Below are 12366 nucleotides of genomic sequence, written 5' to 3'. Positions count from 1 at the left end.
GCTGGGATTTTGAGGGTTCTTTTGTTATTCTGTCTGTCTCTCACTCACAGCTACAATAAACCAACCATTGCAGTTATAGACTGGTCATTTCTTGGTCAGAGGGCAAACAAGCAAGATCAGCAGGGGGTCAAATACTTCTTTCCCTCACTGTATATTACATAATGTCTCTCTCTGCAGCTAAAATGTAATAATTATGGGCTCACAGCAGGAAGTATGAAGGAGTTTACATTGCCACAATGCAATCATACTGCTTGAAAGATAAATTGAACACAGTGGAACCTATTCAATTGCAGAAGAAAGTAGACTCCCTTGAAGTGGGGTTTTATTTATTTTGGTATTTATATAGCGCTTACATATTATGCAGCGCTGTACAGAGTATATACGGTCTTGTCACTAACTCTCCCTCAGAGGGGCTCACAATCTAGCACAATCTAATCCCTACCATAGTCATATGTCTATGTATGTATTGTGTAGTGTATGTATTATAGTCTAGGGCTAATTTAGGAGGAAGCCAATTAACTTATCTGTATGTTTTTTGGATGTGGGAGGAAACCAGAGTGCCCGGAAGAAACCCATGTAGACACGGGGAGAACATACAAAAAGTCCTTGCAGATGTTGACCTGGCTGGGATTCGAACTGGGGACCCAGCGTTGCAAGGCAAAAGTGCTAACCACTACGCCACCATGAGTTACTGGCACATTCAATTGACGACATCTCACTGCCAATGTCTGTGCGAGGTCAGCCTCACACAGACGAATTTAAATCAGATACAAAGTTTCCAGCAAAAGTGCTCAAGTGCGTGTTTGTACTAGTGGGCTTGAAATGAAATGCACATAGCAATACAAAGTTGCCCATACAAATACTGTAAGTCAGTGATCAATTAAGGGACTAGAATACAATTAATTTTATTCAGTACCTATCCAACAAGGTTTCAAAACATTAAAAACTAATAAAAACACTCAATAACATATCCTACCTAATAAAAACCCTGTGTCTCTGCGGTGTGTGTGTGTGTGTGTGTGTGTGTGTGTGTGTGTGTGTGTGTGTGTGTGTGTGTGTGTGTCTGCGATGTGTGTCTGTGTGTGTGTGTGTGTGTGTGTGTGTGTGTCTCTGCGGTGTGTGTGTGTGTGTGTGTGTGTGTCTCTGCGGTGTGTGTGTGTGTGTGTGTGTCTCTGCGGTGTGTGTGTGTGTGTGTGTGTGTGTGTGTGTGTGTGTGTGTCTCTGCATGTCTCTGCGGTGTGTGTGTGTGTCTCTGCGGTGTGTGTGTATGTGTGTGTGTCTCTGCGGTGTGTGTGTGTGTGTGTGTGTGTGTGTGTGTGTGTGTGTGTGTGTGTGTGTGTGTGTGTGTGTGTGTGTGTGTGTGTGTGTGTGTGTGTGTGTGTGTGTGTGTCTCTCTGCGGTGTGTGTGTATTTGTGTGTGTGTGTGTGTGTGTGTCTCTCTGCGGTGTGTGTGTATTTGTGTGTGTGTGTGTGTCTCTGCGGTGTATGTGTGTGTGTGTGTGTGTGTGTGTGTCTCTGCGGTGTGTGTGTGTGTGTGTGTGTGTGTGTGTGTGTCTCTGCGGTGTGTGTGTGTGTGTGTGTGTGTGTGTGTCTCTGCGGTGTGTATGTGTGTGTGTGTGTGTGTGTGTGTGTGTCTCTGCGGTGTGTGTGTGTGTGTGTGTGTCTCTGCGGTGTGTGTGTGTGTGTGTGTGTGTGTGTGTGTGTGTGTCTCTGCGGTGTGTGTGTGTGTGTGTGTCTCTGCGGTGTATGTGTGTGTGTGTGTGTGTGTGTGTGTGTGTGTGTGTGTCTCTGCGGTGTGTGTGTGTGTGTGTGTCTCTGCGGTGTATGTGTGTGTGTGTGTGTGTGTATGTGTGTGTGTGTGTGTGTGTGTGTGTGTGTGTGTGTGTGTGTGTGTGTGTGTGTGTGTGTGTGTCTCTGCGGTGTGTGTGTGTGTGTGTGTGTGTGTGTATGTGTGTGTGTGTCTCTGTGGTGTGTGTGTGTGTGTATGTGTGTGTGTGTCTCTCTGCGGTGTGTGTGTGTGTGTCTCTGCGGTGTGTGTGTGTGTGTGTGTGTGTGTCTCTGCGGTGTGTGTGTGTGTGTGTGTGTGTGTGTCTCTGCGGTGTGTGTGTGTGTGTGTGTGTGTGTGTGTGTGTGTGTGTGTGTGTCTCTGCGGTGTGTGTGTGTGTGTGTGTGTGTGTGTCTCTGCGGTGCGTGTGTGTGTGTGTGTGTGTGTGTCTCTGCGGTGTGTGTGTGTGTGTGTGTGTGTGTGTGTGTGTGTCTCTGCGGTGTGTGTGTGTGTGTGTGTGTGTCTCTGCGGTGAGTGTGTGTGTGTGTGTGTCTCTGCGGTGTGTGTGTGTCTCTGCGGTGTGTGTGTGTCTCTGCGGTGTGTGTGTGTGTGTCTCTGCGGTGTGTGTGTGTGTGTCTCTGCGGTGTGTGTGTGTGTGTCTCTGCGGTGTGTGTGTGTGTGTGTCTCTGCGGTGTGTGTGTGTGTGTCTCTGCGGTGTGTGTGTGTGTGTCTCTGCGGTGTGTGTGTGTGTGTGTCTCTGCGGTGTGTGTGTGTGTCTCTGCGGTGTGTGTGTGTGTCTCTGCGGTGTGTGTGTGTGTGTCTCTGCGGTGTGTGTGTGTGTGTCTCTGCGGTGTGTGTGTGTGTGTGTCTCTGCGGTGTGTGTGTGTGTGTGTCTCTGCGGTGTGTGTGTGTGTGTGTGTCTCTGCGGTGTGTGTGTGTCTCTGCGGTGTGTGTGTGTGTGTCTCTGCGGTGTGTGTGTGTGTCTCTCTGCGGTGTGTGTGTGTGTGTGTCTCTGCGGTGTGTGTGTGTGTGTGTGTGTGTCTCTGCGGTGTGTGTGTGTGTGTGTGTGTGTGTGTGTGTGTGTCTCTGCGGTGTGTGTGTGTGTGTGTGTGTGTCTCTGCGGTGTGTGTGTGTGTCTCTGCGGTGTGTGTGTGTGTCTCTGCGGTGTGTGTGTGTGTCTGCGGTGTGTGTGTGTGTCTCTGCGGTGTGTGTGTGTGTCTCTGCGGTGTGTGTGTGTGTCTCTGCGGTGTGTGTGTGTGTCTCTGCGGTGTGTGTGTGTGTGTCTCTGCGGTGTGTGTGTGTGTGTCTCTGCGGTGTGTGTGTGTGTGTCTCTGCGGTGTGTGTGTGTGTGTCTCTGCGGTGTGTGTGTGTGTGTCTCTGCGGTGTGTGTGTGTGTGTCTCTGCGGTGTGTGTGTGTGTGTCTCTGCGGTGTGTGTGTGTGTGTCTCTGTGGTGTGTGTGTGTGTGTGTCTCTGCGGTGTGTGTGTGTGTCTCTGCGGTGTGTGTGTGTGTCTCTGCGGTGTGTGTGTGTGTGTCTCTCTGCGGTGTGTGTGTGTGTGTGTCTCTGCGGTGTGTTTGTGTGTGTCTCTGCGGTGTGTGTGTGTGTGTCTCTGCGGTGTGTGTGTGTGTGTCTCTGCGGTGTGTGTGTGTGTGTCTCTGCGGTGTGTGTGTGTGTGTCTCTGCGGTGTGTGTGTGTGTGTCTCTGCGGTGTGTGTGTGTGTGTCTCTGTGGTGTGTGTGTGTGTCTCTGCGGTGTGTGTGTGTGTCTCTGCGGTGTGTGTGTGTGTCTCTGCGGTGTGTGTGTGTGTCTCTGCGGTGTGTGTGTCTCTGCGGTGTGTGTGTGTCTCTGCGGTGTGTGTGTGTGTGTGTGTGTGTCTCTCTGCGGTGTGTGTGTGTGTGTGTGTGTGTCTCTGCGGTGTGTGTGTGTGTGTCTCTGCGGTGTGTGTTTGTGTGTGTGTGTGTGTGTGTGTGTCTCTGCGGTGTGTGTGTGTCTCTGCGTCTCTGCGGTGTGTGTGTGTGTGTGTGTGTGTGTGTGTGTGTGTGTGTGTGTGTGTGTGTGTGTCTCTGCGGTGTGTGTGTCTCTGCGGTGTGTGTGTGTGTGTGTGTGTGTGTGTGTGTGTGTGTGTGTGTCTCTGCGGTGTGAGTGTGTGTCTCTGCGGTGTGTGTGTGTGTGTGTGTGTGTCTCTGCGGTGTGTGTTTGTGTGTGTGTGTGTGTGTGTGTCTCTGCGGTGTGTGTGTGTGTGTGTGTGTGTGTGTGTCTCTGCGGTGTGTGTGTGCTATTGAGCATGTGCCGCAGGGACGGCGGTTCGGACTGGAGCAGGACAGCCAAGGGGCTGGGTGGGCGTGTGCGGGGGCATTTTACCCAATCCAACCGGTGGATCAACTCACTTGATGGTTGGGCAGATATCTTGCAGGTGCCACATGCATAGATCATCAAACATTGTTCTACTAAAGGTGTACAGACATGTAATGCATACTGTTTCCGCTTGATTGCAATAGTGTGCTGAAAATACTTTCATCAGCGTTGCCGATAAAGTAGTTTCCGTTTTGTCAGTTTTCCATGACTTTTGTTGGGTTTAGAAGTAAGCTCCAACAAAAGCATCCTTTTATCTTCCACTGGAGCTCCCGATGGTCCATTGATTGTACCAATGAAAATCCTCGACAGGAGATTCAAAGATGTTTTTTGCTGAGCTTTGCTTATTATTGCAGCAAATGAGCAAATTCAAATTCAATAGATTTCAACAGAAATCTATTGAGCATCGATTTAAACTCTATGCCTTGCAAAAGAGCTGGTGTCCTAGGGTAGTAACCACCTCAGCCAGCCATACCTGCCCCTCAGACCTATTTACCCTAATGTACCCTCATCTGCATTGCCTGCCTTTGTGCAGGGAGTCTGATACTATACAATATAGACTATAGACAGTAGTTCTAATTCAAAAATCGAAGCACACCGTTCATCTTCCCTGGAGGTCATAAAACAAATCAGAGAAAGATAATGCTGTTGCTTCACTGTTTGCACTCTGACATTCTTCATAGCTGTGCAGTTATGGAGGGAAGTGTGTTTTGGAAGAGACTAGTAATAAGAAAACCAATCTAAAAAAACTGCAGCAGATAGACACAGTAGGGCCATGACTGCAGTATAACGTGCAGCTAGGACATTTTTGAGTCAACCCCTTTTGCTGAGGAGCAAATACAGATCAGACTTGAACAAATCCAACTTTGAAGAGATTCATTTAACCACTTCCTGCAAAATAGGCATTTAAAAAACGTCCTATTTATGCACGCAAATAGTGTGTTTAACCATTTAGCAGCCAATTAAGAGGCTTTCAAGTGCTCCAGCCCAATTTTAGCACTTTATTTCTTGTTATATTTCCTTGCTTCTAATTAGTACTGTTATGTATGGAGGGAAGGAGAGGGAGGGAGGGGGAGGGAGAGGGAGAGGGAGAGGGAGGGGGAGAGGGAGAGGGAGAGGGAGGGGGAGAGGGAGAGGGAGAGGGAGAGGGGAGAGAGAGAGAGAGGGAGAGGGAGAGGGGAGAGAGAGAGAGAGAGAGAGAGAGAGAGAGAGAGAGAGAGAGAGAGAGAGAGAGAGAGAGAGAGAGAGAGAGAGAGAGAGAGAGAGAGAGAGAGATCACCCTCAAAATATAAATTACAAAAAAGAAAAAGAAAAGAAAGAAAACACAGGTATGTTCTTATCAGGACTGGAACTATGTATTTACGGTAATCTTTAATGTAATCCGATAATGTCACATATCAGCTCAAGTATGCCTGTAAGGCATTTCCCAGCAAAATAATTTTATTTCTTGCAAATACATAAAAACAAAGGGGTGGACATTAACCTACCAGCATCTTTTTGGTGTTTAGAATGTTGCTTCAATTGGATAATTTTTTTTGCAATTTACATGCAACAGCTCCTCCAAACTGTTAACCATGTCATGGGGATTAAGTTCCCTAAAAAAGACAATCTGGCTTCCTTGCATAGAGACCACCCCAGATGCTCCACAACCCTTCATCCCCCTGTGCCTGGTGCTGTCAAGAGCTAAGGGACAAAGACAATCTAGCTGTACACAGCACGACTATGACAAAGCAAGAAGAAAGAGAAGCAAGAGATACATTACAGTGAGAGATATTACAAGCCCCTGGGAAGGAGCCAGTGGGGAGGAAAAACACATGTCCAAAGTAATGTAATGACTGCAACTTGACAGAGAAAAACAATCTAACGGGGATCGCATCTTCCAGATCACAAGATAATGCCAACACTGACACTGATAAACTGAGGAGCAAAAATAATCTGTAGAAACAAGGCATACGGGGTGACAAGGTCATCGCAGGCAAGCAGCTGTGCATCAACCTGTTAAAAGGTTAGGGATACGCCGGGGTGTCTTATATCCTAACTGCCCGGAAGCAGCGTATGTGCCATAAAATCTGCTAAACTGACCATCAGTCTCAATTTTTATCCTCATTTGTAGACGACCTCCATACATGACCAGAACAAATCTATTATAGACAAAAACATAGGTCATCATATTTGAGCATTACAATAACTAGAGTATTTAGTTAAAAAAAAGCACACAAAAAAAAGCACAAAAAAAAAAAAAAAAAAACAGGTCAACCACTTTCAAAAATGATCTTCAAAGTTCTTGCAGATGTCTGCTTACTTCAGTTCTCAGCATATACTTTAACGGCCAAGGCAATTGCTAGGATACTGTCTGATCTAACTTCAGGGGTATAAAGGACTGTCACACATACCTGCTTACATATAATGTTTTTTGCATGCAAGTGCTCTCTAAAAGTAAACACGTGTATGTAAGAAAATAATTGTCAATTGACCTCTAAGGGATTAATCCTATTTGTACCTTCTCCTTTAAGCCAGGACACCCTGATAATCCTGGCAGTTCCCCAGCATGATGCACACAATGATGCCTGTAGCAGAGGGACATGCCAGGAATGGAGGGGGCCATGGAGTGGGCTCCACACAAGTAACTGCAGCAAGGGGTGGCAGTGCATTGTGAAGAAGTGTTCAGTTAGATGCCTATAATGTGAACTGAACTGTAGGGAAACATAATTGACATCAACAGATATAGTTTGAAAGGACCGTAAGGGCTGGTTTACAATGTACACTGAAAAACTGATGCGTTTTAACTGATCGGTTGTCCTGAAACAGTACATTGCGAAAAGCTCTCAGTTAAAATGTATAGATGAGGGGAATCATGGACATCACCTTCACCTGGGCTGCCTGATCAGTTATAACTGACAGAAACTGATTCAGTGCATCTTTTAAGGTGGTCACTAATGTTACAAACTTTTTCATCCAATTTACCAAATCTATGTAGTACAAGGGTAAATTGAGTGGCATCACTCCCCTATAGTGATGCTCGGATAGTACTTTTTAAAATCCGAATTGACCCCAATCCGGATACCTAGATATCCGGATCCGGCTCGGATATCCGAATCCGGCCCTTTAGATATCCGTGTGAACGCGGATATCTGGTCGCATTATCCGCGGATATCTGGCCTATTCGGATATCTAGATTGAAAAACCGGAAGTGCCCTTTAAATAGCTTTAAAAGGGGTTTTGAGGGTAAATGAGGCATGTATCATCATTATTTTGCAAAGGGAAACACTAATTGATGATGTGGGGACTTCGAATCCTGGAGTGATAGTGAAGGGGTTAATCACTGAGCTTATCACTGTGTACAGCCCTTGGCCCAGCAGCAGCAGCACTGCAGCTGTACAGCACACACTAACTGTCACACTATGAGACATCAGTCAAGTTAATTAACGATTACTATAGAGTAGTGAAGGGGTTAATCAATGAACAGCTTTAGGTTTATAACTGTGTACAGGCAGCCCTTGCTAGGCCACCAGCACTGCAGCATGTCTCTCGGGAAGCATTCAGCAAGCCATAACGATCTGTCTCATCATGGCAGCCCTCATTATACAAGGGGGGCTGGCCAGTGTTCCTTTCTGTGATTGGGTGCCAGGGCTTAGGCTATTAGGCCTCTGATTGGCTCAATGAGGTCAGGTGGGGCTGGCCAGGGTTCCCCTCTGTGATTGGTTGCTAGGGCTTCTGCTGGGAGCCCTCTGATTGGCTCCAGGACGTCATCACCTTAGTTACAGTATTTCGGATCTGGATATCCACAGATATCCGGGTCATGCGTCAAACTATCCGCAGATAGCTATCCGGATATCTATAGCTATCCGGGATCCAGAGTCTGACCTGGATAGCGTAAAAAATGCTCGGATATCCGGGTTACTCGGATATATCCGGAATCTAGATGAGCATCACTGCTCTCCTACAGTGCTCAGGTGAGCAAGATGTTGAGATCTTTTGCAAAGCATCTTCTAGGCACATGTCATGCTGGCTTTTGCTTGGACCACCCCTAGTGGAAAGGGCCCTAAGCTGCTTGTTCTGATCTGAATGCTAACTGCAGGGGATGAGAGCACACTTGAACTGTGCCCGGTTGTTCATGCCTTTACTGTACATCTGTTCTTAGCAGATGCATTGTTTGGAGTGCTAATCATAGGCAGTGTGTTTTTTTAATGGACTCCGTTCAAAAGCAGTATCTGCAGGCACTGGAACTTTGAGGACAGTTGGATTGTACCCTCAAGTCCCAGATATGCCAATGGTGCTACAGGCTTTGAGCAGTGTCATTTCTGGGGAAAATGGGAAAAGGGGAAAGCTAGGCACAAACTGCCATCTACTTATCTAGGGAAACCAACAAAAACCTATTAAAGTCTTATAACTTTGTTGATTGCTGTATGTTCAATGGGACATGTCTATGTTCTCAAGTATTTCCTGCAGACACCACAAAGTACTTACCTCAGGGGTCAAGTGGGGCGTGGAAGCAGGTGGACGACGTCCACTTGCTTTTTTCAGAAGGTGGACGCCGTCCACCCTGGCATCTGTGGAGGGAGAGAGCGCAGTGGAAGGAGAGCTGTGAGCAGCGGTGGAGAAGGGGGGCCATCTCCCTCCTCCTTACCTCACCTTGGGGCTCTCCATCCCCCGCTCTCCCCTCCAAAACTAACGTATGGGCGGCTGGCAGCGGGCGGGAGTCGAAACTTACCTCACTCTCGTTCCAAACGTTGAGTAAGTAGTGATGTCTGGTTCATTTGAGCCGGTTCTTTCCTGTGAGTTGTGTGATCCGGCTCATCACACTGAATTGAATCAGTTCAGTGGATGAGACAGGAACTGCAGCTCAACACTGCAGCTGCAGTTCCTGTCTCCTCCACTGAACTGATTCAGTTCAGTATGATGAGCCGGATCACACAACTTACAGGAAAGAACCGGTTCAAATAAACCGGACATCACTACTTACCCTTTCCCGGTAGGAAGAGCTAAGTCACGCTGCTGTCAGGCTCCCACAAATTTTAGTTCTGGACCGGAGGGGGAGAGGGAGGAAGGGGGAGCCCTGAGGGAAGGGGGGGGGGGGGGGGAGGAGACATTCCCTGCTATGCCCACCAATCCCTCCTCTCTGTGTTGCCTCCCCTCCTTGTGGGGACATCTGGCTACCTATTCTGGGGGCACCTATAGACCTGGCTACATATACTGAGGACATATATACACCTGGCCACCTTTTTTGGAGACATCTATACACCTGGCTACCTATTCTGGGGACAGATACTCCTCCTAGGCTCTCATCCCCCAGCACCCACCGCACAGCTTTACCAGCAAACCGGTATGGTACGTCTCAATATGCATACAATTGAATCCACGATGTTGCACCACGTGTTATGAATAAACAAGCAGTTTACAGCAGTGCCGGCATTTCTCATCCTTTTCTCTGCCTGCATATGAGGTATATCTGAGCCTGAGCAAGCTGGTCTATCTGCATCACACCGGATACCTGGTCTGCACCCCTGCAACCCTCCCTGAACCCCTAGCTGCAGTGCCAGCACCTTTCTATCCTACCTTCCTTTGGACATATACTCCTGCCTACATATACAAGGTGTACTATACCCCTGACTACATATACTAGGCACATATACTCCTGGCTACATATACTGGGCACATATACCCCTGGCTACATATACTGTGGACATATACTCCTGGCTACATATACTGTGGACATATACCCCTGCTGCCAGATTGTGTATGTTTGGGGGACCACTGCTGCCAGATTATATGTATTTTGTGTGAATCACTGCTAGGTTTTGCGTATTTTAGGGAACTGCTTCCAAATTATGTGTATGTTGGGGGAACTGCTGCTGCGACATTGTCTATTTTGGAGGAACCACTGCCATATTATCTGTATTTTGGAGGAACTTCTACCAGATTATGTGTCTTTTTGGTGAAATGCTGTCAGATTACATCTATTTTTGGGGGATACACTATGGCAGAGCTCAAACTTCCCTGGCAGACCTTTTAAATCACTGCCAAGGTCATGTATATTTGGCCCCACCCATGAGCACGCCCACATGTTTGACTACGCCCATTTTTTTGGCGTGCCGTGCTGTGCGCAGTGCAGGGGTTTTTAGGGTGAGTCCACTCACCTCTTTTTCCAGGACTAGACCCCTGACTTACCTCATGTCTTTTATGTACCCTTATGGCTCTTTCACTTCCCTACTTACTACTTGTCTACTAAACTAAATGCAACAGCCTTACTAAATGCAACAGCCAGCGGATTTGCAATGGATACACAACAGATCATCAATACTTTTCTAAGGGCCCTTTCATAAATTTATTGCATTTCTGTCCTTGTGATAATGTATGCTGCACACATTTTTACAGACAGCAAACTGTACGTGCCTGTACTGCTTTAAAGCAGTAAAGGCATGCATATTACATTAAAAGTACAATTTAATTCACACTCTGCAAAAAAACTAACATTGAAAAAAAAAAAAAACAGTAAGTAAGAAGTAAAATAAGAGACTTACTCTTTGCTTTCTCATTTTTCCTTGATGGTCTCCACCGTATACAAGACTTGTGTTCATCTAGGTAATAAAATCGAACTAGACCTTTGGAACTGCCTCGCAGTTTGATCATTTGGGTTCCAGCTTGCATAGAACTCATACATCTTTCCACTGGAAGAGAAAATAAGGAAGTCTTACTACAGAACTTTGACAAGTAATGTAACGGATTCACAGGTAAATAAAATCACCATCTACTGCAAAAAACACCCCCAGAAGATTTTATTAAAAAGGGCATGTAGGGCCTTATTGGGCCATAGAAGGCAGTGCAATCACTGGCTGCCTAAACCTTCCACTATACGTCTGTTCCTGGACAATTAATGTAACACACGGAGTACTGCATGTCTGTGCTGTGAAAATTAAAATTTTTGTCTCCTGCACTTCCATTATCAAATCTCAAATGTGTTGGCCATTTAGTGCCATGAATGGCATCAAGGACAATTAGAGAGGCTCAGGAGCTCATTTCACTTTTCTTAATCAACCTCCTCCTCTAAAATTACTGATAAATTGACTTAATTTTTACTAGCGATAACATGTCCCTTTAATTACCCTTTAAACTCCCCTTAAGGAAAAATGTTATATCTTTTTTATTTCAAGTATTAACTGTTCTGTGGCTTCATTTGGAATTCTTATTTTCGTACCCTGTCCTGAGAGGAAGTGTGTAAACCTCTTCAACCTGGGCAGAGAACAGTTTGGTTTATAGAGGGGGTGAGTTGGCAACAAAAACATAGCAGAGGTTTTGCCTCTAGCCAGAGTTCTAATAGAAGCCATGATGGTCAATTAAGGTCCCACATACAGGAAGTGAAGAAAAATAGTGGTCTTAACCATTTTACAGACTTTTCCAAACAAAACAAAAAAAAAAATAAAAAAAAAATAAGCATCAGCTTTATAAAGTAGACCATGTTACAGTTCTTCATACCCTTTAATTTCACCATCATATCACAGTACTGTTATTGTTAGCTACATTTCATCTCATACTGGTTGACTTTTTGTTAATTTTTGAATGTACTTCTCGGACCTACTTTGGACTAATCTACAGTTAATGTGCACTATTTTTATATTGCTACATCCAGCATGATTTGTTTAATGATGACAATGTGGACTGCTTCACTTTTCTCATGTCTGAAGGTCATACAATATATCCAATATACAGCGTTTTGAGACATTTGGCGTAGATTGGGTTAGCTTTATCTGTACTCTGTTTAAAATTAGTTCAAATTTTTTTTTAATTTCTTTTTACAAAATAGACCATAAAGCTTAGTCAAGACAAACACAAATTCAACTCATTTACAAAAGTCTTATTGGCAAAACTAAACTCTTGTGAGCCTCTGGGTTTTGTTTTCAGGTTTTTGTTTTTTTTTCCCTAGTAGCATTATTTGAAAGGACCTCATAAAATAATATTGTTAATATGCACAAGTAAACTTAGCATCTGGGGATAATAGTGGGAAAAAGTCATTGTTAACATACAAAATATTCAGGTAAACAGGGAAATAACTAGATGTAAATATATGCCGGATTCGCACAGCTGGCTTAATCTCCATCTTGTGTACTAGAAGAAGCACATAGCACAGTTTGCTTCATTCTCTTTTCTTAGTTCCAATGCCTCAGTAGGTTGCAGTAGCTTTGCAGCCCACTGAACTGTTGAGTGCTTGGTTTATAGACTCCCATATCAGAGCCAATGTGGTGTGTCTACAGA

At 45.6% G+C, this 12366-nt stretch overlaps 1 protein-coding gene across 14 annotated transcripts in view; it reads right to left on the bottom strand.

Moving 5' to 3' along the window:
- The window catches only part of PLCH2 (phospholipase C eta 2), a 1280386-nt gene that overhangs the window by 518712 nt on the left and 749308 nt on the right, over positions 1-12366 (bottom strand). For all 14 annotated transcript variants that reach the window (XM_068240676.1, XM_068240675.1, XM_068240674.1 and 11 more), the window contains one exon: positions 10638-10784. In XM_068240676.1, the coding sequence (XP_068096777.1) occupies positions 10638-10784 (147 nt within the window). The remainder of the gene's footprint in view (positions 1-10637; positions 10785-12366) is intronic.

The sequence above is a fragment of the Hyperolius riggenbachi genome, chromosome 6, assembly GCF_040937935.1.
Source record: "Hyperolius riggenbachi isolate aHypRig1 chromosome 6, aHypRig1.pri, whole genome shotgun sequence".
In the NCBI taxonomy this organism is placed as follows: domain Eukaryota; kingdom Metazoa; phylum Chordata; class Amphibia; order Anura; family Hyperoliidae; genus Hyperolius; species Hyperolius riggenbachi.
This window is presented reverse-complemented; position numbering and strand designations above follow the sequence as displayed.